Source organism: Microcaecilia unicolor, chromosome 6 (genome assembly GCF_901765095.1).
Source record: "Microcaecilia unicolor chromosome 6, aMicUni1.1, whole genome shotgun sequence".
Classification (NCBI taxonomy): Eukaryota; Metazoa; Chordata; class Amphibia; order Gymnophiona; family Siphonopidae; genus Microcaecilia; species Microcaecilia unicolor.
The window spans coordinates 239,586,859-239,611,364 of record NC_044036.1 but is presented as its reverse complement, the minus strand read 5'-3'; the positions used below and the strand labels follow the sequence as shown (position 1 = coordinate 239,611,364).

The following is a 24,506-nucleotide window of genomic DNA, read 5'->3' as shown; positions in this document are numbered from 1 at the left end:
TTCAAATAAGTTTCTTGCAACATAACCACCAGGGGTTTATGTCTAGTTATCTCTTGCCAAATCAACTGTTGCTTTCTAGGAGCATTTAGGCCTTTGACATTGAGAGTCATAATCTTTAAAGTAGCTGCCATAGAGTATACTTAACAGAGAGAAAATGAAAATTCATTTGCATATCTAGATATCATCTGCAGACACTGTAGTACCCATCCCTCCCGTTTCCCCTGAACCCATCCCCCCCTAGCCTCCCATCTCCCTTCCTCCCCTTTCCCCTTCATAAGTAGAGCAGCAAACTTCCACCGGAAATAGAATTCCCCAGAGGAGTCTACTCACTCGCTTCCTAGCAAGATCAACCCCCGCAGTATACAACCCAAACACACCACCTCCACCCAACCCCGCATGACATCCTCCATATACCCGACAGACTTATCTCCGCCATAAATGTAGATCCTAAGGAAATAAAGCAGAAAATGTCAGGTTTCGTGTACTCTTTCAGCAACCTCACTTTAGAGTACAATTACAGTCAGGTGTTGCGCATAGTCAGCCGTGGTTTCTTTGCCTTATTAAAAACTTGTTGCCATTGTCGCACTTTGTCTCTCTTGTCAACAGTAGTCTCCAAGTGTAGTTCAGTAGTCGGTCCCATCATGCCCGCTGCTTGTAAAATCTGCTGTGCCACCTCCGGGGAGCGAACTTTGTGTAGCTTTCCAGTAATAGTAAAGCATACTGCAAAGGGAAAAGCCCATCGGTATTTTATGTTATTTTGCCCCAGTACCTCCAGTATCGGTTTCATATTTCGTCTTTGTTGTAAAGTATAGGCTGATAAGACTTGGAATACCGAAATAGGTGTGTCTTGAAAGCACAAATCCTTTTGTTGCCTAGCCAGGCCATATAGATGTTCTTTCTCTGAGTATTTCCAGAAGCGGACCACAATGTCCCTGGGTTTATTAGGGAGCGACTTGCTTAGCGCTCTATGGGCTCGTTCAATTTCCGGGACCTGTTGATCTGGATCTCCCTTCAAAATATGCTTACACAGTTCATATACTAGTTTGGGAACATCTTCTTGATCTCCAGCCTCTGGAATGCCTCGAAATCTTAAATTATTTCGTCTCCCTTTGTTCTCGATGTCATCAAGTTTGTATTGTAATTCCTCCATTTGGTTAGCAAAGTCCACCTCCTTCTCTTTCATTTGGTTCATCAGATCCACGTGTTCGTCCACCCGGCCTTCAAGATCCACCACTCGATTACCAATTTCCTTAATCTCACCTCGCAAATTTTCAATGCGTTCCACAATGTCTGATTTCATGCGAGCTAAGTCTTTGCGGAGTTCTCGAAGCACTTTGGTGAACTGTGAGTCCTTATTGTTGCCAGTATCTTCGTCGGAGTGATTCGAATCAAAATCTGAGGCCTCCTCTTCCCGAGATGACGCATGACTGTTAGCAGTTTTAGCATTACGGAGGCTGCCTCGTACTCCTGCTTTGGCCTCTGCGATTTTCGATTTCTGTGCCATTTCTTTCCTGTAAGTACCACTTGTATATTCTTCCTGCCTTCGTTTCGCGGTAAAGTCCGCCGGTTATATAGCGAAAAAGTAGCGATTTTAGCGGGGCTGAGCCAGAGCGATGAGTTCAGGCTGCCATCGAGGTTGCTGATGTCACCGGAAGTCCCGATAGAGCAGCTTTTAAACTAGAAATAGGGGGAAGGCCGACAGTCGCTCAAAAGCGCATGGTTCGGGATAAGGTATCTTGCAAAGATACCTCACAAACAGGGAAGATAGGGTTTCTGGATAGTGAGGTTGCACAACAGACCGTGGTAGGCCAGGTGCCCTTAAATACAACTAAAGATCAGACAAAAGATGGCAAATCAGTAGTGTCCAGTACTAAGCATCATGCAAATAGGAACAACAAACATACTCTGAAATGTCTATATGTAAATGCTAGGAGTCTAAGAAATAAGATGGGAGAATTGGAATATATTGACCTAAATGAAAAATTGGATATAATAGGCATTACTGAGACCTGGTGGAAGGAGGATAACCAGTGGGACACTGTCATACTGGGGTACAAAGTATATTGTAGTGTTAGGGTGGACCGGACTGGTGGAGGGGTAGCATTGTATATTAACGAGAGCCTTGACTCAGATAGATTACAAATTCAGCAGGACACAAATCACACCTTTGAATCATTGTGGGTTGAAATTCCATGTATAAAAGGGAAAAGGAGGGTGATAGGAGTGTACTACCGTCCGCCTCGCCAGGATGAGCAGGTAGACGCAGAAATGATAAAAGAAATCAGAGACGCAAACAAAATGGGCAATGTGATAATAATGGGTGACTTCAATTATCCAAATATTGACTGGGTAAATGTAACATCGGGACACGCTAGAGAGGTACAATTCCTTGATGAAATCAAGGAAACAACGAGTCTGGTCTTTCTGGATATCCTCCGCTCAACTTGTTGTTTCTTTGTGTATTTTGCGAGAGATTTGGACTCTCTTTTTGTTGTTTCTTTGATGAAATCAAGGACAGCTTTATGGAGCAGCTGGTGCAGGAGCTGACGAGAGAAGGAAAAATTCAAGACTTGGTCCTTAGTGGAGCGCATGATCTGGTGAGGGACGTTATGGTACTGGGGCCGCTTGATAACAGCGATCATAATATGATCAGTTTTAATATCAACCTTGAAGTAATTATACACAGGAAGTCAAATACGTTAGCGTTTAACTTTAAAAAAGGAGACTATGATAAAATGATAAGAACGGTGGAAAAAAAACTTAGGGGGACAACTGAGAGGGTAAAAACTGTACAACAGGCATGGACGCTGTTCAAAAATACCATCCTGGAGGCCCAGGCCAAACATATTCCACTAATTAGAAAAGAAAGACGGAACTCCAAAAGACAGCCGGCCTGGTTGAAAAGTGAGGTGAAGGAAGCTATTAGGGCTAAAAGAAATGCCTTCAGAAAATGGAAGCAGGGACCGTCTGAAAATAACAAGAAGCAGCATAAGGAGTGTCAAAGCAAATGCAAGGCGCAGATAAAGAAGGCCAAGAGGGATTACGAAAAAAAGATAGCATTAGAGGCAAAAAAAATAGTAAAATTTTTTTTCGGTATATTAAAAGCAGGAAGCTGGCAAAAGAATCGGTTGGGCCGCTGGATGACTGAGGGGTAAAGGGGGCAATCAAGGAAGACAAAGACATAGCGGAGAGATTGAATGAATTCTTTGCTTCGGTCTTCATTGAGGAATATTTGGGTGGGATACCGGTGTCGGAAATGGTATTTCAAGCGGACGAGTCGGAGAAACTTACTGACTTCATGGTAAACCTGGAGGACGTAATGGGGCAGTTCAGCAAACTGAAGAGTAGCAAATCTCCTGGACCGGATGGGATTCATCCTAGAGTACTGATAAAACTGAAAAATGAGCTTGCGGAGCAACTGCTAGTGATATGCAATTTATCCTTAAAATCGAGCGTGGTACTGGAAGATTGGAGGGTGGCCAATGTAACGCCCATTTTATAAAAGGTTCCAGGGGAGATCCGGGAAATTATAGACCGGTGAGTCTGACATTGGTGCCGGGGAAAATGGTAGAGGCTATTATTAAAAACAAAATTACAGAGCACATCCGAGGACATGGATTACTGTGCAAAGTCAGCACGGCTTTTGTGTGGGGAAATCTTGCCTGACCAATTTATTTCAATTCTTTGAAGGAGTAAACAAACATGTGGACAAAGGGGAGCCGGTTGATATTGTGTATCTGGATTTTCAAAAGGCATTTGACAAGGTACCTCATGAAAGGCTACAGAGGAAATTGGAGGGTCATGGGATAGGAGGAAAAGTCCTATTGTGGATTAAAAACTGGTTGAAGGATAGGAAACAGAGAGTGGGGTTAAATGGGCAGTATTCACAATGGAGAAGGGTAGTTAGTGGGGTTCCTCAGGGGTCTGTGCTAGGACCGCTGCTTTTTAATATATTTATAAATGATTTAGAGATGGGAGTAACTAGCGAGGTAATTAAATTTGCTGATGACACAAAGTTATTCAAAGTTGTTAACTCGCGACAGGATTGTGAAAAATTACAGAAGGACCTTACGAGACTGGGAGACTGGGCGGCTAAATGGCAGATGATGTTTAATGTGAGCAAGTGCAAGGTGATGCATGTGGGAAAAAAGAACCCGAATTATAGCTACCTCATGCAAGGTTCCACGTTAGGAGTTACGGACCAAGAAAGGGATCTGGGTGTCGTCGTCGATAATACACTGAAACCTTCTGCTCAGTGTGCTGCTGCGGCTCGGAAAGCGAATAGAATGTTGGGTATTATTAGGAAAGGTATGGAAAACAGGTGTGAGGATGTTATAATGCCGTTATATCGCTCCATGGTGCGACCGTACCTTGAGTATTGTGTTCAATTCTGGTCGCCGCATCTCAAGAAAGATATAGTGGAATTGGAAAAGGTGCAGCGAAGGGAGACTAAAATGATAGCGGGGATGGGACATCTTCCCTATGAGGAAAGGCTAAGGAGGCTAGGGCTGTTCAGCTTGGAGAAGAGACAGCTGAGGGGAGACATGATAGAGGTATATAAAATAATGAGTGGAGTGGAACAGGTGGATGTGAAGCGTCTGTTCATGCTTTCCAAAAATACTAGGACTAGGGGGCATGCGATGAAACTACAGTGTAGTAAATTTAAAACAAATCAGAGAAAATGTTTCTTCACCCAACGCGTAATTAAGCTCTGGAATTCATTGCCGAAGTACGTGGTGACGGCGGTTAGCTTGGCAGAGTTTAAAAATGGGTTAGACGGTTTCCTAAAGGACAAGTCCATAAACCACTACTAAATGGACTTGGGAAGAATCCACAATTCCAGGAATAACATGTGTAGAGTGTTTGTACGTTTGGGAAGCTTGCCAGGTGCCCTTGGCCTGGATTGGCCGCTGTTGTGGACAGGATGCTGGGCTTGATGGACCCTTGGTCTTTTCCCAGTGTGGCATTACTTATGTACTTATATGGAATATCATTCCATGTTTTTACACCCTGATAGGGAAAATAATGTTCAGGTATTAGCTTGGAACGAATCTTCTTCACAGTAAGATAGCCCAGTTTTAAAGTTGTTAATGATCGGAAGTTTGAGCGATTATTAGAAAGATTCAACATCTGAGAAAGGAACTCATTCCATGTAGAGATTTGAATATTAACCATGCTATTTTAAATTGAATTTGTAACTTCACAGGCAAATTTTTTAGCAAAGGGGATGCGCCATCAATAAACCTAGCTGCTGTATGTTGCAGTAATTGTAATCTACTTTGTAATTTTATTAATATTCTACTATACAAAGAATTACAATAATCAAGTTGGGGAAGAAGAATAGATTATACTAAAATTCTAAAATTTTCTGAACTCAAAGAAGATCTAATAGCATATAATTGACATAGCCTGAAAAAAAGGTTTTCCTGAAGAGATCATATATTTGGGCATCAAAATTAAATTTAGAGTCTAAAATTATGCCCAATACTCTTTTACATAATAGAATAGTGCATAGCTGGAATATTGGCATTTACGTGCATACGTGAACACATAACATAAGCGTATGTTGGTATTCTGGTCATTTACGTGCAGTCTTGGCACTTAAATGTTGGTGCCATTTTTATAGAATTATCCCTATAAGGTACTAAGGACCTCTTCTACCAAACTGCACTAGCGATTCCCAGTGGCGGCAGTGCAGACAAAGCCCATTCACTCTGGATGGGCTTCGTTGGCATTGCTGCGTGGGAATCGCTAGCACAGTTTGGTAAAAAAGGCCCTAAATGATACTGTTTTTTTGTATGAGTGTATTTTTCTAAAATGTTTGCTCCTGCTTCACATTTAGGAAAATATATGCATTTCCCCACTTCCCTATAAGGCAGTGTACTGATAACCAATGCATATATCAGCATTATTACTGATTATCTCCAGTTTGTAGGGACATGGTACAGCGTCGGTATGGCTTCTAATTCCAAATGGTTTGAACAAAAGAAGGAGCATTTGAAGATGTGCACCACAGTCATCACCCCCACTGCCGATGGACACTTGAATGTCACCTCCACCTTTTCCAGGTAAGAAATAAGACCCCCATTCACAAACTAAATCTCCAGACCTTATCTTCATATCTTCAATAAGGTATTTATTTTAGAAACATGTTTTAGACATGCACAAACTGGCACTTAGATGCTCATATTACTTAAACCAGTGGTTCCCAAACCTGATCCTGGAGGCACCCCATCCAATCAGGTTTTGAGGATATCCATAATGAATATTTATGAGATAGATTTGCATGAGGTGCAAATCTCTCTCATGAATACTCATTGTGGATGTCCTGAAAACCTGACTGGCTGGAATGCCTCCAGGACCAGGTCTGGGAACCACTGACACAAATATCTAAGCCTCAGTTTGACCAAACAGGGATATACTTGTCTACAACTGAAGAACATGCAAATAAAAAGGGGATGTGGTCTGGGTGAGTTTTGGTTGGTACTAGAGTGGGCCTAAAAAATGAATGTTTATTGCTCATTTCAAGAGAATAAATGTCTCTGTCCAAACAGATCAATGTTGAGAGTTACACATACTACCTATGCTTATTTTTATTGGACTTAATATATATATTGTCTTTCATGTAACACGAACAAAGCAGTTTAAAATTAAAGGGAGACGAGATAATAACACCAAAATATGTGAAAGAAAAGTGAAAATTATAGAGGGGTTGATGTTCAAAGCGATTTAACCAAGTAGGAGAGCCTCCTGAGTCCTGTCCATTTAAGTTGTTTGTGCCTGCCTATCTGCTGATATTCAGCAGCACTTAACTGGACAGTGCCGCTGAATATTAGCAGTAACTGCTACTGCACTGTCTGGTAAGCGGGCAAAGCCAGTACTTAACCCTGGTGATATTCAGGGGGGAAGTTATCAAGGTGTGTAAGAGGCGAGCTTTTGCTGCACCTTGATTTATAATCTCGGGAGTCAGCAAACTGTGGTATAGGAATCCCACAGGTTGCTGATGTGTGGTAAATAAATAATGCTGCTTTTGAGCCACCTTGCATGCAGTGTTTTTCCAGAGGTCCAGGAGCATTGGGTCTCAGAACTTGGCCCTCTGTTACCAGGCTACATCTTACAGAAGTCATCAGAGCTGCACCCACTCCCCCAATCCAACCTCCCGTATCCCTGATCCAAGCCCCTACCTCGATCACATCCCCAACCCCCTCGATCAAGGCCCCAACCCCAATCAATGCATCCCCCAAAAGGCCCCCCACCCCTCAAAAGTGCCTATTATTTTCATTGGTGATCTAGTGGTCATCTGGAAGGAGCCACTGGGGATCACTCCTGCTTAATGACCACTGGACCACCAACAAAAATAATGGTAGGCCCTTTCAGAGCGTGGGAGGCTTTCTGAGGGCATGGGGGCTTGGATCACAGGGGTACGGAATCAGCACCATATCTACAGCTTTAAGACCCAATGCTCTTGGCAAGGTAAAATAACCTCCGTCGCAAGGTAAAATAACCACAGCTTTTGACTGAGGTTATTTTACCATGAGTTTCTTCCCATAATGTAATTTGTGGTGTGTACCTAGTGCAAACCACAAATTTAATACTCCCCCCCCCCCCCCAGATATTCAAAAGTATTTAACTGGCCAGGATTGGCAACTGGCCGGTTAAATGCCCCATAACCAGCTATCCAGCAATATTCAGCAGGGGATAGCCGACTATCTCTTACTGTATATTGCCGTTTAGCAACTATTGGCTAATCAGTTATATCGGGCAATATAACCGGCTATCTACCAATTTTCAGCTTGAATTTAGCAGCCAATTATGACTGCTTGAAAATGTGGGATATCTTTGGCTGGTTTAAAGATAACTGGCTAAGTCTGAATATCTACTTAGCCGATTATGTTGAAAAACCAGGTAAAAATAAACCGGATATTTAATGCTGGTCACAGGAAACGGACCGGCACTGAATATCTGGCATCACCATGGACTGCAGGAAATAGCTGGGCTAACTCCCATGGTCTGAATATTGGCCACATAGTATTGAGCTGCTTTACATGCATGTGTATGTTTTGCATCTCATTACTATGTAAGTTGTGGTGACCTAAATATCACCACAGTAAGACAGATCAAGCTATGTGAGGGCCCTTTAGGTTGCATTAAGGAACAAATAATGTGACTTAAAGCCCTAACACAGCTTGATAACTTCTCCCCTGAGATCACTAACCAGCTAAGCAGATAAAATTAGGACAGCAAAAAAAGCTGTCCTAACTTTATCTGTCAAGCTAACCTCATACCTGTCTGAATAGTGGCTGGCAAGCAGTTAACTTCTGGCAGGGCACTCTAATTGCATATTCACACCAGGGGCGTATCTGGACTCCGGCGGTAGGGGGGGCCAGAGCCAGAGGGAGGGGGCACATTTTAGCGCCCCCCCCCCGCCGCCGAGCCCCCACCGCCACCAATGACTTAGTCTCTCCACCCCCCTCCCGCCGCCAACCCTCCCCCGCTGCCGTTCTTACTTTTGCTGGCGGGGGACCCCAACCCCCGCCAGCCGAGGTCTGCTTCCACCTGCCGCTGCCTTCAAACCTTCTTCTTCAGCCGGCGGGGGACCCCAAACCCCCGCCAGCCGCCCCGCGCTGTTTAAAATTCATCTTCGGCCTCCGTGGCCGTGCTGCTGGGATAGGCGGCGCTGTTGAAATCCACTTCGGAGTCTGACGTCGTTGTACGTTGTACGTGCTGCGACGTCAGACTCCGAAGTGGATTTCAACAGCGCCGCCTATCCCAGCAGCACGGCCACGGAGGCCGAAGATGAATTTTAAACAGCGCGGGGCGGCTGGCGGGGGTTTGGGGTCCCCCGCCGGCTGAAGAAGAAGTTTTGAAGGCAGCGGCAGGTGGAAGCAGACCTCGGCTGGCGGGGGTTGGGGTCCCCCGCCAGCAAAAGTAAGAACGGGCACGGGGGAGGGTTGATGGCGGTAGGGGGGGCCAGGGCAAAATCTGCGGGGGCCCAGGCCCCTGAGGCCCCACGCAGATACGCCCCTGATTCACACTCTGGTTTACTAAGCAGTGCTAGTGGCTGTCCATGCTCTAGTGCTGACATGTAAACAGACCCCTCAGTGCCAGAGCCTGGTCATGGCCAGGCAAAAAATATCCAAGTTCAGTTCAACTTGGGACTGTCAGTTGCTTAAAACCTGTTGACTTCCATGGGCTGAATATTACCCCCTGAAACAATAAAGACAATTGTCACGACACGTCAAGCCACCCGCCTGGGGTTACTCTGCGGCCACTTAGAGGGTCTATGCCTGGCACAGCTCAGGTCTGCCTGCACCTACTGCATTTGCTCTACACTAGCACCCTCCTCCCACCAACTGGGCCACAACCACCTCTAGGTTACTGGGGCCACACTCCCAGTAGTCCCACAGTTCCCAGAAAACACTCACAGACCCAACACACAAACCACCAGGATTCTTTATCAGTCCAGACAGAAAGACAATAAACTAAATATTGTTTATTGTCTTAAAAATTGAACAATGAACAAAGTGCAATTAGCAATCAATAAAAGGTAACTGAAATATGGATCAATTATAACACTAACTAAACATTTGCACTGCCTAAACAGTACCTGGGAAGATCAGGACATATAATTCACCGAGCCTCAGCAAAGAGATCTTTTTTTCTTTTCTCTCGGGCTAAGCAACAGCCAGCAACAACTGCTGGGTAATTTCAAACTCCAAGCCAATCAGAGCCCAATCAACAAGTTTTAAAAGTATACTGCTCATAGTACTGTAGATTCACTTCTTTACTAAAGGGCCCTTTTACTAAGCTGCGTAGGCGCCTACAAGTGCTCAATGCACATCAATTTGGAGCTACCATCCGGCTACCATGTGGCCAGGGCGGTAATTTCATTTTTTACACGTGCCCACTATGTGTGCCAGAAAATATATTTTATTTTCCAGTGTGCAGTGCTATCTGGGCAGTAATCTGCATTGTACGTGCACTGACGATTACTGCCGGTTAACAAGTGAGAACTTACCGCTAAGTGAATAGGTGGCGGTAAGGTCTCAGTCCAAAATGGACATGTGACAATTTTGATTTTGCTGCATGTCCATTTTTGGCCCCCAAAAAGGGCCTTTTTTGCAGGTGCACTGAAAAATTGACCTCCGCGCGTCCAATACACACATCTACACCAGCGTAGGCCACTTTTCGGCACACCTTAGTAAAAGGACCCCTAAGTGAAACCAAAAGAGGGCATGCACTTTTCTACAGCAGCTTTAACATAAAACATGCAATTTTATAGGTTTAAAACACACTGTTCTGTCACAACAATCAACACAATCAAGTCCCATCGGCACCCCAGGTCACCACATCCTTGTTCCTGGATAGCTTATTGAGCAACACTTTGTTTTTTCCTATAACCTGCACCAGTTCCTTTTAACACTTCCTGAAGAACAGGGTCAGGAGGTCCATTGTTATCTAGTGATACCTCCGTCAGTTTAGGACTTTGTGTGGGGAGATACAGGTTTAATTTTTTCTTTCCTTTTCACTCTGTATGGCAAATGACAGGTAGCACTGTAATATGGCTGAATAATGTTTGGCCTTTTCATAGTTGGTTAGTCCGGAACTTTGAAGAATACCTCTCATTTCTTCATCAAGCCTTTGAATGGTGCTGGAAGACCTCTTAAATGATCAAGCTGCTGGCTAGGGACCACGTACATCTTTTCAGCGTACTGCTTTACCAGTAAGACTCATGAACAGCGGTAAGGCAAAGGTTAGCAAGGGTCTGATAAAACCCCCAGACTGCGTCATCAGCTTCTTCTTTGTTTTAAGAGGTATCCTTTTGTCCTTGAGACTCTTTATTGCATGCCTCTAACTTTTCAGGACGCTAATCTGGTGCTGTGATAATGGTATGTTACCTTTCACAGTGTTTAGGGCTATCTCTGCTATAGCCGCTATTAAGTCATTTGATGTGATACCGAGGTTGGCCTTTCTCTGGCAGGGCGATGTCTGAACTAAATGTTTTAAAAGCTCCAGGGTCCTCTTCTTGTTGCCTGTGAGAGTGCAATTACAGCATGTGGAAAAAGCAGTGGCTCATTACTTTTTATAGGCACCCGCTGTTTTCTCACTGTATATGACCGTCAAAGCATGGGGAAAGATGTCCGTCCTCAATCTGCATGCCTCAGACATCAATGTGTTCAAATCCAAGATGAGATGGATGTATGGTTTTCTGGTAGTGTCTTTGAAAGCCTCGAGAAAGAAATACGTCTTGCCTGGATTCATTTGTCTGGTGAGAACAGCTGTTTATCTCTCAGATTCTTAAACAACACTATATATTTTGTATTTAAGGTGATGGTGTGGCTTGTTCTGCTTTGACAAAAAATGTTTTGGACCATATATGGAATATGTTCTTGTTTATGTTTATTCACGTACTTGATGTACCGCTTTTCACAACACATCAAAGCGGTATACAAATTAAAATAAAAGAGTAAGGAAATGAACACCAATAATCAATAGGACAGAAGGAATTAAATAAGTAAGGTAGAAAAGGGGGGATCCAGTGCAAGCAGACAAGATACAGAAAGACAACTGACTGCTCACCCCTGCTCACCACCTAAGGATAAATCTAGAATTACGGAGTTATGGGAACACTTAAATTTCTGTGGTGTATATATTTGGTAAAGGCTTTTTCAACCTCACCATTTTCACAATTGGTCTCCATAAAATCATCGATGATGACCAGATTTGCATTATGGGGCAGAAACAACTGGTCATTGTTAAACATCACCAGCAATGAACCCATAGTAAACATACATAGTAGATGACGGCAGAAAAAGACCTGTACGGTCCATCCAGTCTGCCCAAGAAGATAAATTCATATGTGCTACTTTTTTATTTGTACTGTCCTCTTCAGTGCACAGACCGTATAAGTCTGGCCAGCCCTATCCCCGCCTCCCAACCACCAGCTCTGGCACAGACCCTATAAGTCTGCCCAGCACTATCCCTGCCTCCCAACTACCAGTCCCGCCTTCCACCACCAGCTCTGGCACAGACCGTATAAGTCTGCCCAGCACTATCCCTGCCTCCCACCACCAGCTCTGGCACAGACCATATAAGTCTGCCCAGCACTAGTCCCGCCTCCCAACCACCAGCCCAGCACAGACCGTATAAGTCTGCCCAGCACTAGCCCTGCTTCCCAACCACCAGCTCTGCCACCCATTCTAGGCTAAGCTCCTGAGGATCCCTTCCTTAAAATGAATAAATGGATAATGTGTTGGCAATTCTTCATACATAGGATGCCAACAGATGTAACACCATACAATTTGTTCAGGTTTCACACTGAATGTAAGATTGGTGTGATCTAACAATTTTTTTTAACAAAGAAACTTTTACTACTATTGGAGGACCCCCCTATGATGCACAAGAAGGGATGGCGCATGTGAGCATCAAACTTATCAGAAGCCACAGCAAAAATGTAAACCCCTAACTGCCTTCGGATCATAGTAAATTCTACGTAGGATTTTTTTGTACATGACTTCATAGGGCGGCACACGTTTCAACAGTAGCACTATAGGGTGGGTGGGGAGCTGTATAGGAGGTGGTGAGGGATGCATAGGATTAGCCGCATATTGTAGCTCTCTATGTACAATGGCCTGACTGAAGCTGATGGTTTTGCTAATGAGAGGTAGAAGGAGGTGGGGGATGCAGAGAGATAGAGAAAGAGGTTTCCTTATCTGTAACTTTTTTTCTCCATCTCTGAAAAAGCAGGGAGAGGGAACAGCGTGCATGATCTCATACAGCTGTCTGCAGGGGAAAAGGGAGGGGGTGTGGGTTTGTGGATTCTCTCACACAAAACTTTTGCACAGCCTGCTTGTTTGCTGCAAATCTGAGAAAAACCAGGGCAAAATCTCATACAGCTGTGTCTGCAAAAAAAAAAAAAAAAAAAAGAGAGGGGGTGTTTACTCTTAAAACAGCTCAGCTTTTGTCTATATAAACCCTTTAAAGCAAAGAGGAAAAGGAGGACAGTCTATCTTTTTTGTTTTAAAACCTAAAACTGCTGACATTCAGCAATCAGTCTGTTGTTCTTAAAAAAGCAGATGGACCTAACATGATCCTGCTTAAAAAGATATCCTCTTTTTAAGAGAAAAAAAATAAAAATGGTGAGTCTGGGGTTAAAAAAAACTGCCTATCTTCTTTCCTGTGAGAAAAAAGTGAAGTTGCACCTGTGCAAATAAATTCTGCCGAGGCTGTAGAGGGTGGTGTCAGGGTGTTTTGACATCACTTCCTGTCATGTGACCTCATCCAAGATGGCAGCCAGTAGTGGAAACAGGAATTGATGTAGGATGACCAGTAGTAGCTGATATCTTGGACAAAGGGGTGTGGCAATATAACTTCCTGTGATATCACCAAAAGGGGCAGGACTCAGGGTGGGGTTGTGTAAAAGGAGATGGGGTTGGGACAGGGCTATGCAAACAAGGTGGGGTTAGAGGCAGAGCTGTGCAAAAGGGGCAGGGCTTAGATGGGGTTACAATGTCACATCTGGTGGTCAGCATGGGGGTGGGGTGTAGGCAGGATGTGGGCAGGACTTTGGCAAGTCCTCAATTCTGATTGGCTGTTGGGACCAAAAGCAGGCATGGCCACCTGTCAAAATATGCAAATTAGCTTTGATGAAAGCTAGTGAGGTACACTATTTACACCACCTTGTTGCTGGGAAACCAGCAGAGCCTCATAGATCAACATATCCCTACACCAACACGAACGTTTCTTAGCACAGAAATAGTTTTGATTAAGAAACTTATACTGCGATTCTGGACAGTGGAAGATAGCCCTCCTTTTGAGCCCTGGAGGCAGAAAATGGGGGAGGTAGCAATTCATGAAACTTGAAGGGAGCAAGGGAAGCAGATATCATCAGATAGGCAAAGATATTTGAACTTGTGGAAACAATTCTTTTGTCCTGGGTTGATGAGAAGGGTTAATATACATTTATTCATACTTGACGATAGACATCATTAGTTTATGTCTGACACCATGGGAGGGTATGAATGGGGAGCGTGAAAGAGTATGAATGAGGTAGATGATTAGTGGATGTTGTGGTATGTAATGTATGGAAGTTTGGGTTGTTGTTGGTACTAATATACTTAAAATTGTGACATGGGGAGATACATAGCCTATTCTTTCATATATGATGGTATAGTTCTTAATGTTAAGGTTCTGATGTAGTTGCAGTTGCCTGGTTTGTCACCGTTAATTCTGCTCCAGATAACTGTTGGTTTTCCCACGATTAGTAGTATGTACCCAGCACTATGTTATTACTGCAGGTGGTTATGAATAACTGTTGGACTTTAGTTAAATTATGATGTGATATGATATGACATGATATTTATAGTCTGCCAACTCCCAACAAAGTTGGTTCAAAGCAGATTACAACACTTAAAAAGAATCAAATTACAGCTCAAGTCTGTAAGCTTCACTGAAAAAATGAGTTTTCAGATTTTTTTTTCGAAAAGAGAGATATGTAGGCATTATTTTAAGTTCAAGAGTTGTTAATTATAATTGTTTTCTCTTTTTCCTGTGTGTCCCTATGTTCAATTTGAAAAGAAATAGGTACTAGACTGCAAGTGAACTATGAACGAACCATGACACTGTCATGTGTACATGGGGACCAGAGACAGTATCTCACAGCTCAAATATCACTTAAAACGCCAATTGGCCAAGCCCAGATGTCTTGGCTCCCCTACTCAGTTGTCCTGGGCTGGGATTTCTCAAAATTCAGAGCTGTCTGGACCCAGCTGACTGCTGGAGGAGTTTTTTTCTCAAGATCTTCCCTTTAGAGGACTCTGACTTGTACATAGAGAACCCGAAATTGCCTAAACCCCATCAGCGGCAGTTACAGAAACTGTGTTGCTCCCTGAATTTAGAAGCTGCAGCTGATGGAAACTCAGGGTCAGAGGGAGAAGAGGGCCAGGACACCCTAGACCAGTGATGGCAACTTTTTGAGCTTGGTGTGTCAAAATTCGTCAAAAAACCGAGCATAACTCGGGTGGTGTGTCACTTCGAGAAAAAAACCATAATTTTGCGATATTTATAGTTTAAAAATGTATAATTGTAATATATAACTGTATTTAATAAACCAAAAACTAATTATTTAACTTACCTGCTTAGTGACTTCTTTGTTCATCTGTCAGTCAGTTTCTTTTGTTGGTATTGATATTATTTAACTTGTGTGGGGTGCCGTGAACTAAGATAAGTGAGGGGGAGGGGGAATTCTTTAACTAACCTGCCTATTAGTGACTTTTTTGTTGCTGAATTTCATTGGCTAACTCTTCAATTGAAGGTTGGTATTTTGTACACTTCAAGCCCAAGCAAGCGCTACTAACTTCATCTGTCAATCTGTTTCTTTTGTTGGTTTTGATATTATTTAACACTGAGAATAAGGTCTCACAAAAGTACGTAGAGGGAAAAATTGTGAGTAAAGCTATTGCTATATTTTTCAGGGTGCTAAAAGTGTCTGGTAATCGGTTCCAGGCACTCCAAATTTCCTGTTCGTAGTGGCACTCCTCTTGATTCTCCAAGCGGCACCTTTCCAGATTCTCAAGCTTTGACCTCAAGTCGACAAACACCTGAGCCCAGATGCTGTCTTGAAATTCTACAAGTTGCATCTCCAAATCATCAATTTGCATCCATTGGAAACCATTTATTCCAAACTACTGTAGACTACTACATCAGGATACTTAATTATTTTCATGGTCTGTTCTAGGCTTCTAAATTGATTAAATCTATCACTGAACTGGTAAAGTAACGAGTCTAAAACATGCTGGTACTTTATATGTAAGGTTTCCATTTCATTTTGTATAGTTGCATTGGCCTTCTCAAAATACTTTGTTACTCGAGGAAAATACTTATAAGTTTTAGTTTCTACATCTCGCTTGAAAATTTTAAGTTTACTTTCAAAAGCTTTTATGTATCCAAACATAATGTCAATACTTTTGCCAAAACCTTGTAACTTTAAGTTCAGTTCATTAATAGGAACAGAGAGATCTGTAAAAAAACATCAGGGTGTTGACCCACTTATCATCATTGAGCTGAGGAAAGTTTCCCAGATCCTTATCCTCAAGAAATACCTTAATTTCTTCAAAGCACTCTACAAAGCGCTCAAGAACTTTGCCTCGGCTCAGCCATCTTACATTATTGTACATCAGCAGTCCACTGTAGGTGGAATCAACCTCCAGTAAAAGTGCAGAAAATTCTCGCTTGTGAAGGGGGCGAGCAGCTATTAAATTAACTATTTTTGTAACAACTGACATTAAGTCGTTTAAGTCGGTGAATCCTGACTTGGCACATAAAGCCTCCTGATGGATAATACAATGAAAAGGCACAATCGGATGTCCAATAGTTTCCGTAAACTGTTTGACAAATCCGACTTTTTTCCCCACCATGTTTGGTGCCCCATCTGTCGTCACTGACACAACTTTAGAGATATCAATGCTTAGGTCCCGGAATGTTTGTATAACAACCTTACATATTTCGCTTCCTGATGTACTTGTTGGCATTGATACTAACTTTATCAACTCTTCTCTCATTGTGAGACCATCAGAATATCGACCAATAATGGCCAACTGAGCATGTGATGTGACATCAGTAGTTTCATCAAGAGAGATCGAAAAATATTTACAATTACTTATGTCTCTCTTTAATTGATGTTGTACGTTTGTGTTCAGTCTCATTATTCGGTCTTTTATGATATTTCTACTGAGTGGTAACTCAGATATTCTCTTAATAATTGCATCTTTATTCTGCATATCGTGAAATAGAACTGGTGCACATCTTAGGAGAGTTTCTTTAATAAATTCTCCCTCACTGAGTGCTTTTCCATGCTGAGCTATGGAGTGAGCAATGTTCAAACTTGCAGATGTTAAATTTGTAGAACCTTTTACAAATTTAAGGATGGAATTAGATTGGCTCTTATAAAAGTGTAGCTGCCTGGAAATGTATTCCTTCCTTTCATCCTCACTTTTTTTCAAGAGCTGGGAATGATTAGTTTCAAAATGTCTATTTATATTCCACGTTCTGCTTACTACTGTTTCAGTACATAGAACGCAAAATGATCTGCCATTTTTTTCTATAATGCCATACATCTCAGTCCATGTCTCTTGAAAGGGTTGGCTACTGCTACTACCACTTCCTTTACTTAACCTTGTTTTTTATTTTTTGGGTTCTCCATCAGGGGGGCAGTGACAGAAGATAGAATTATAGATAGCCTGTTAGCCCTGCAGGCAATTAGGGGTTAACTAGCCTAACTGACCACAAGACGGCACATGTAACTGTCTTTTAGGAAAGGGCAGGGTTAATAAGCAGAAATAGGGGTTAATAAGGATGCACAACAGTAATAGTGGTGAAATGGAGTCTGCACTATGCTGCAAGATGGCGTTCCTTATGTAAATTAAGATGGCTGCCGCTATTTCTAATGGCGGGAAACAGCATCCATAGCACAGGCCCTCGCCTCTCCCAGCCTCCCCCTCACCTATCTCAGTAATGATGGTCAATTAGAAATCCACAACACCCCAGAACAGTAGATTGGATGATGGTTGCTGTGGTTATGTGGTTGCTGGTAATGGCGATCACAGGGCCCCCAGAGATGCGTCCCCCACGGCATTCCGCTGGTCTTTGGTCCGCCGGCCGGAAGTGAGGTCAAAGATCCCCTAACGGCCATGCAGGAGCTGAGGATGAAACGTCCTTCTCGGCATGCGGCCCCTTACTTCTCTGTATGCGGCTGCATGCGGCCACGTGTCATCGAAAATGGCTACACGTGTCAGTGCTGACACGCTTGTCATAGGTTCGCCATCACGGCCCTAGACTATGCAGTGAATAAAAAAGGAGGCCCTGGCTGTCAAGTGGGCCTTGGAGATGTTAGACCATGAACCCCTCAAGCAGATGGCTCGCCAAAAGGAGACAAATATCCACTTCATGCAGTGGTTTCTTGGCTTCCAACTCTCCAGTTTTGAGTTTCAACATAGGAGGAACTGAGATCCTGCCAATCTGACTTTTTATCATGATGGACCCTGACGTGTCAAGTGCTCAACTGGGCATGGTTGAGCTGAGGGGGACAATATGTGAGAAAGTCTATAGGACGCTGCCTCTTCCCCTTAAGTATACTCCACAGTGTAGGAGCCACCTTAAAACCCATAGTCCCAGCCAAGGAAGAGGCGACACGCAAGTGGAGCCAGAAGGGCATGGTCCAGGAAGTACAAAAGCCGAGGACACAGTTAGGTTAAGGAGGCCCAGAGAGAAGCAGCAATGCTTCACTGCATGTACCTCCACCACCTATGTATGAACTGCAACCACTACAGTCAAGAAGGCCAAATTTGACTTGGAACCTTGCAATTTGGTATCTTTGACCCGGCCGGTTGCAGGCCAGCCTCACTGAACTGCTAACGATTGTACTGGTAACTCTTGGGAGCCAGACCAGAGCCCAGCAGCATATGTTGCATGCTGTGGCCCTGCAGGAGCAGGTCACAGAAGGACACTCTTGCATGAAAGGACTAGTTTGTGTTCACTTTTCTTCCCCACCTGCGAATTGAACAGGACCCCTACCTGACACCTTCAATAAAATATTATTTTGTTCACCTTAAACCTACTGTGTGGCTCCTTTTTATCCTGGCTCTAGGGCCCACTCATTCACTTTACCGCAATTCACTATTCATAATACTGTTTGAAGAGGTAGGTGTTCCCTGTTTACCTGGTACATCCCACTTGTGATTTTAGAAATCTCTATGATATCCCTTCTCAACCAATCTACTCCAAGCTGAAAAGCCCTAACCTGTTTAGCCATCTTTCTTAAGAGATCTGCTCCATCTCCTTTTTGTTTCTTTGGACCTTTCTAGTTCTACTCTATCTGCCTTCATTTTTCTCTGTTTCTATATTTATGCCCAAGATTCATGGGTATGAACCTCATGCTAGCTAAGCATAAATAAGTGGTTTTTTTTCTGGACCCACAGACTGCAATGATGCTGAAAACAAATGCATGTTTGTTTCATTTAAAAGTATATGAACTAAAAATGTCCTCATTCATGCATAGCCCTACAAGGAGCAGTACAGGATGGATGTGAGATACTGCTGTCCACCAAGCAGAAGAGAGACCTTGGGGTGCTTATATTTTATGATCTCAAGGACAAAACCATGCAACAAAATAGGGTCAGCAATGAAGGAATGTTAGGATGCACAGATAGAGGCAGAACTATTAGAAAAAAAGGAGCTGTTAATGTCATTGATGAAACCTCTCCTTGAGTACTGTGTATAATTCTGCAGGCCATACTTTTGGAAGGATATAGACCAAATAGGTGTGGTCCAGAAAAGGACTATCAATATTGCAGAAGGATTGTACCAAAATTCCTATGATGTTAGATTTAAGTGTTTAAATATGAAGGGGAGTGAAGAAATATTGATGCTAATTAAGTTTTAGCTCATATCTTTTTCAAAATGAGTTACATTCAAGTACAGTAGATATTTCACTGTCCATAGTGGGCTCACAATCTGTTTGTACCTGAGGCAGTGACCAAGATCACAAGCAGCCACAGTGGAATTTGAACCAATCCTTCTCGGGTCTTAGCCTTCTGCTCTAACCATCAGGTCACTCCTCCAATATACTTAAAGTCTCCTTATTTCTGAACTCCATATTGTATATATACCCTAGAGAATGGGAAAATGAGAGGATACAATAAGAGATTTTAAATATCTCAATGGAATAAATAATGCACAAGAGCAGACCTTTTTCAGTGGAAAGGAATTTCTAAAACCAGAAGCTGTGGTACAAGACACTCTTGGGCTGGAATAAAGATTAAAATAAAAAGAAATATCCTTTATTGAAAGAGTGGTGGATGCATGGAATGGAATGGCCTTACAGGTGACATGGTCCAGGTAAAAACAGTATCAGAAATCAAGAAAACCTGGGGTAAACAGTGAGGATCCCTAGCTATAGAGACCTGAAGGAAAGGTGGAGGTCAACTAGTATCTACTGTAGTGTTTTTGCAGCATTCCTGGAGTACCACTAGCCAGTCTGATTTTCAGGGTATCTTATCCACAATGAATATGCATGAGGTAGAATTCATTGTGGGCATTCTGAAAATCAGATTGGCTAGGGGGTGCTCCATGAATGGCTTGAGAAATACTGAAAATGCACAGGCAGACTAGGTGGAACTTGTCCATATCTGTGTCATATTCTATACTCCTATGTTGTTTAACGATGAGATACTCAAATTTAGACTAGTATATGTTTTCTCCCCTCCCTCAAATGTTAGAGATGGACAGAAAAAGGAAAAAACCAAGATTCTCTTCAAGACTGAACAGCCAGGCCGCTACAGGAGCACCAGCTCACGTAAGTGTTACCACTGGCAAGGATGCATTACATGGCCATGGTCTGCCCTCTAGCTAGTCACTCATGCTGCTCCACCAGCAGATCACATAGAACAATGGACTGCAGGGCCCAGAACATTTAGAATTTGAGACTGTACTGGACAGCAGTGTCCAGAACATTTGTGCAGTAGTTTTATAACAGGGCACCTATGTGAGATGTCCAAACAGAGCATATTCTAAGCCTATTTTAAAAACACAAAATGAATGGCTATTTTACTTTTATAAAATAAGCTCTCGGAACCATAGGTACCAACATTTCAAAATGATGAAGGGGGTGTCAAACACAGTACAACTTACCCCTCCCTGGACATTATTTATTTCATTTATAGCACACCTATTAACTAAGCAGGTACCAATAAAACATTCACAATAAAATCAGCAAACATACAACACAACATTCTGTTCTGAATCCTTGGCCAACAAGCAGCTTTGTCATCATCAATATGCTTGTACAAACAAATGTGTTTTTAAACAGTTGATGAAAAGTGCAAAGTACCTGGGAGCTTGTTCCATAGTAAACGCCCAATGAAAGACAGAGCACTGTCCCTAGTGTCTGCATAATTAATTTTTGCAAGTAAAAGCAATGCCAATTGTCGTGATCCCGCAGATTTAAATGAGTGGAAAGGAACATGAATCTGTAAAGCTTGATTAAAATAAACAGAAGGATGTAAGTATTGCCATACTGGGACAGAGTGAAGGTCCATCAAGCCCAGTATCCTGTTTTCCAACAGTGAACAATCCAGGTCACAAGTACCTGGCAATATCCCAAAACAATACATTTTATGATGCTTATTCTAGAAATAAGCAGTGGATTTTCTCATGTCCATTTCAATAATAGCTTATGGACTTTTCTTTAGGGAAGCTAGCCAAACCTTTTTTTAAACCCTGCTAAGCTAACTGCTTTTACCACATTCTCTGACAATGTATTCCAGAGTTTAATTACACATTAAGTGAAGAAATATTTTCTCCAATTCATTTTAAATTTACTACCTTGTACCTTTATTGTGCACCCCCTAGTCCTAGTATTTTTGGAAAGAATAAACAAGCAATTCATGTCTACCCATTCCACTCCATTCATTATTTTATACACCTCTATCATATCTCCCCTCAGCTGTCTTTTCTCCAAGCTGAACAGCCCTAGCCGTTTCAGCCTTTCCTCATAGGGAAGTCATCTCATCCTCTTTATCATTTTCGTCAGCCTTCTCTGTACCTTTTCTAATTCTACTATATATTTTTTTGAAATGCGGTGACCAGAATTGCACACAGTATTCAAGGTGCGGTCGCACATTGGAGTGATACACAGGCATTATAAGATCCTTGTTTCTATTTTCCATTCCTTTCCTAATAATACCTAACATTCTATTTGCTTTCTTTGACGCCGCAGCACACTGAGCAGAGGGTTTCAGTGTATCGTCAACGATGATTCCTAGATCCCTTTCCTGGTCGGTGACTCCTAATGTGGAACCTTGTATCACATAACTATAGTTCAGGTTCCTCTTTTCCACATGTGTCACATTGCACTTGCCCACATTAAATATCACCTGCCATTTGGATACCCAGTCTCCCAGACTCGTAGGGTCATCTTGCAATTTTTCACAATCCTCTTGTGATTTAACAACTTTGAATAACTTTGTGTCATCAGCAAATTTAATTACCTCACTAATTATTCCCATATCTAGATCATTTATAAATATGTTAAAACTGTCTACCCTTCTCCATTGAGAATACTGACCATTTAACCCTACTCTCTGTTTTCTATCCTTTAACCGGTTTTTTAATCCATAATATCAATAGAAATCAAACAAAATAAAACATGGAAAAGAAAATAAGATGATACCTTTTTTATTGGACATAACTTAATACATTTCTTGATTAGCTTTCGAAGGTTGCCCTTCTTCGTCAGATCGGAAATAAGCAAATGTGCTAGCTGACAGTGTATATAAGTGAAAACATTCAAGCATTACTATGACAGTCTGACAGGGTGGGAGGAGGGGGTGGGTAGGAAGTATGCATGGGGACATCAAAGCATATCATTGATATTCTAACAGGATGGGTGTGGATAGGTGAGGGGAGGGTGATCAACAGAGACATACAGCTTTATGGTTTATAATGGGCTAGGAACCCCAGATCCTTGTTAAGTCCTTTCTGTTGGGTGTTAAAATATTCAATCATTCTGACTTCAAAAGGGCTACCTTCGAAAGCTAATCAAGAAATGTATTAAGTTATGTCCAATAAAAAAGGTATCATCTTATTTTCTTTTCCATGTTTTATTTTGTTTGATTTCTATTGATAACCTTAAGAGTGGACTAACACGGCTACCACACTCCTCTACTTAATCCACAATAGAACACTACCTCTTATCCATGACTTTCCAATTTCCTCTCGAGTCTTTCATGAGGTACTTTGTCAAATGCTTTTTGAAAATCTAGATACACAATATTGACCGGCTCACCTGTATCCACATGTTTGTTCACCCCTTCAAAGAAATTCAGTAGATTGGTGAGCCATGTTGGCTTTTGGGCTCATTTTCCAAAGAGAAGGATGCCCATCTTTCAACATAAATCGGAAGATGGACGTCCATCTCCCAGGGTTGTCCAAATCGGTATAATCGAAAGTCGATTTTGGACGTCCCAACTGCTTTCCGTCGCAGGGATGGCCAAAGTTCAAGGGGGCGTATCGGAGGCGTAGCGAAGGCAGGACTTGAGCGAGCCTAACACTTTGACGTTCTCGACCCATAATCGAAAGAAACAAGGACGTCCCTTATGAACACTTGGACGACTTTACCTGGTCGTGTTTTTCTTACAACTAAGTCACAAAAAGGTGCTTGAAATGACCAGATGACCACCGGAGAGAATCGGGGATGACCTCCCCTTACTCCCCCAGTGGTCACTAACCCCCTCCCACCCTTAAAAAACATCTTTCAAAATATTTTGTGCCAGCCTCAGATGTCATGCTCAGCTCCATCACAGCAGTATGCAGGTCCCTGGAGCAGTTTTAGCGGGCACAGTGAACTTCAGGCAGGTGGACCCAGGCCCATCCCCCCCACCTGTTACGTTTGTGGAGGAAACAGCGAGCCCTCCAAAACCCACCACAAGCTCACTGTACCCACATCTAGGTGCCCATCTTCACGTGTAAGGGCTATGGTAGTGGAGTACAGTTGTGGGTAGTGGGTTTTGGGGGGCTCAGCACACAAGGTAAGGGAGCTATGTACCTGGGAGCAATTTATGAAGTCCATTGCAGTGCCCCCTAGGGTACCCGGTTGGTGTCCTGGCATGTCAGGGGACCAGTGCTCCTCCCACGACCAAATGGCTTGCATGGACATCCTTGGTTTCAATTATCGCCGAAAATCAGAAACTACCAAGTCTAGGGATGACCAAATTTAAGGATTTGGACATCCCTGACCATATTATTGAAACAAAAGAGGGACGTCCATCTTGTTTCGAAAATATGGGTTTCCCCGCCCCTGGATCGGGGTATTTTGCGAGGATGTCCCTTTCGAAAATGCCCCTCCACGTCTCATTAATCCATGCTATTGAATATGCTCTGTAATTTTGTTCTGTTTAATACTCTCTACCATTTTGCTGGGCACCGACGACAGGCTAACAGGTCTGTAATTTCCCGGATCACCTCTGGAACCCTTTTAAAAAATTGGCGTTGCATTGGCACTCCCTCCAATCTTCCGGTACCATGCTTGATTTTAAAGATAAATTACATACTACTAACAATAGTTCCGCAAGTTCATTTTTCAACTGTCAATACTCTGGGATGTGCACCATCCGATCCTGCTGATTTGCTACTCTTCAGTTTGTCAAATTGCCACATTACATCTTCCAGGTTTACAGAGATTTGATTCAGTTTCTCTGACTCGTCAGCATTGAACACCATTTCTGGCACTGGTATCTCTCCCACATCTTCCTTGGTGAAGACCGAAGCAAAGAATTCATTTCTCTCTGCTATGGCCTTGTCTTCCCTGTGCCCCTTTTACCCCTCGGTCATCTAGCAGTCTAACCAATTCTTTTGCTGTCTTCTTGCTTTTAATATACCTAAACTAGTGTTACTATGCATTTTTGCCTCCAATGCAATCTTCTTTTCAATCTCTCTTTGCCTTCTTTATCAGC

General features: G+C 42.7%; 1 protein-coding gene across 1 annotated transcript in view; it reads left to right on the top strand.

Moving 5' to 3' along the window:
* LOC115472606 (lipocalin-like) overlaps positions 1-24,506 on the top strand; it is a 112,112-nt gene that overhangs the window by 19,567 nt on the left and 68,039 nt on the right. Inside the window, exons 2-3 of the mRNA XM_030206912.1 lie at positions 5,929-6,068; positions 20,274-20,350. Coding sequence (XP_030062772.1) covers positions 5,929-6,068; positions 20,274-20,350 — 217 coding nt within the window. The remainder of the gene's footprint in view (positions 1-5,928; positions 6,069-20,273; positions 20,351-24,506) is intronic.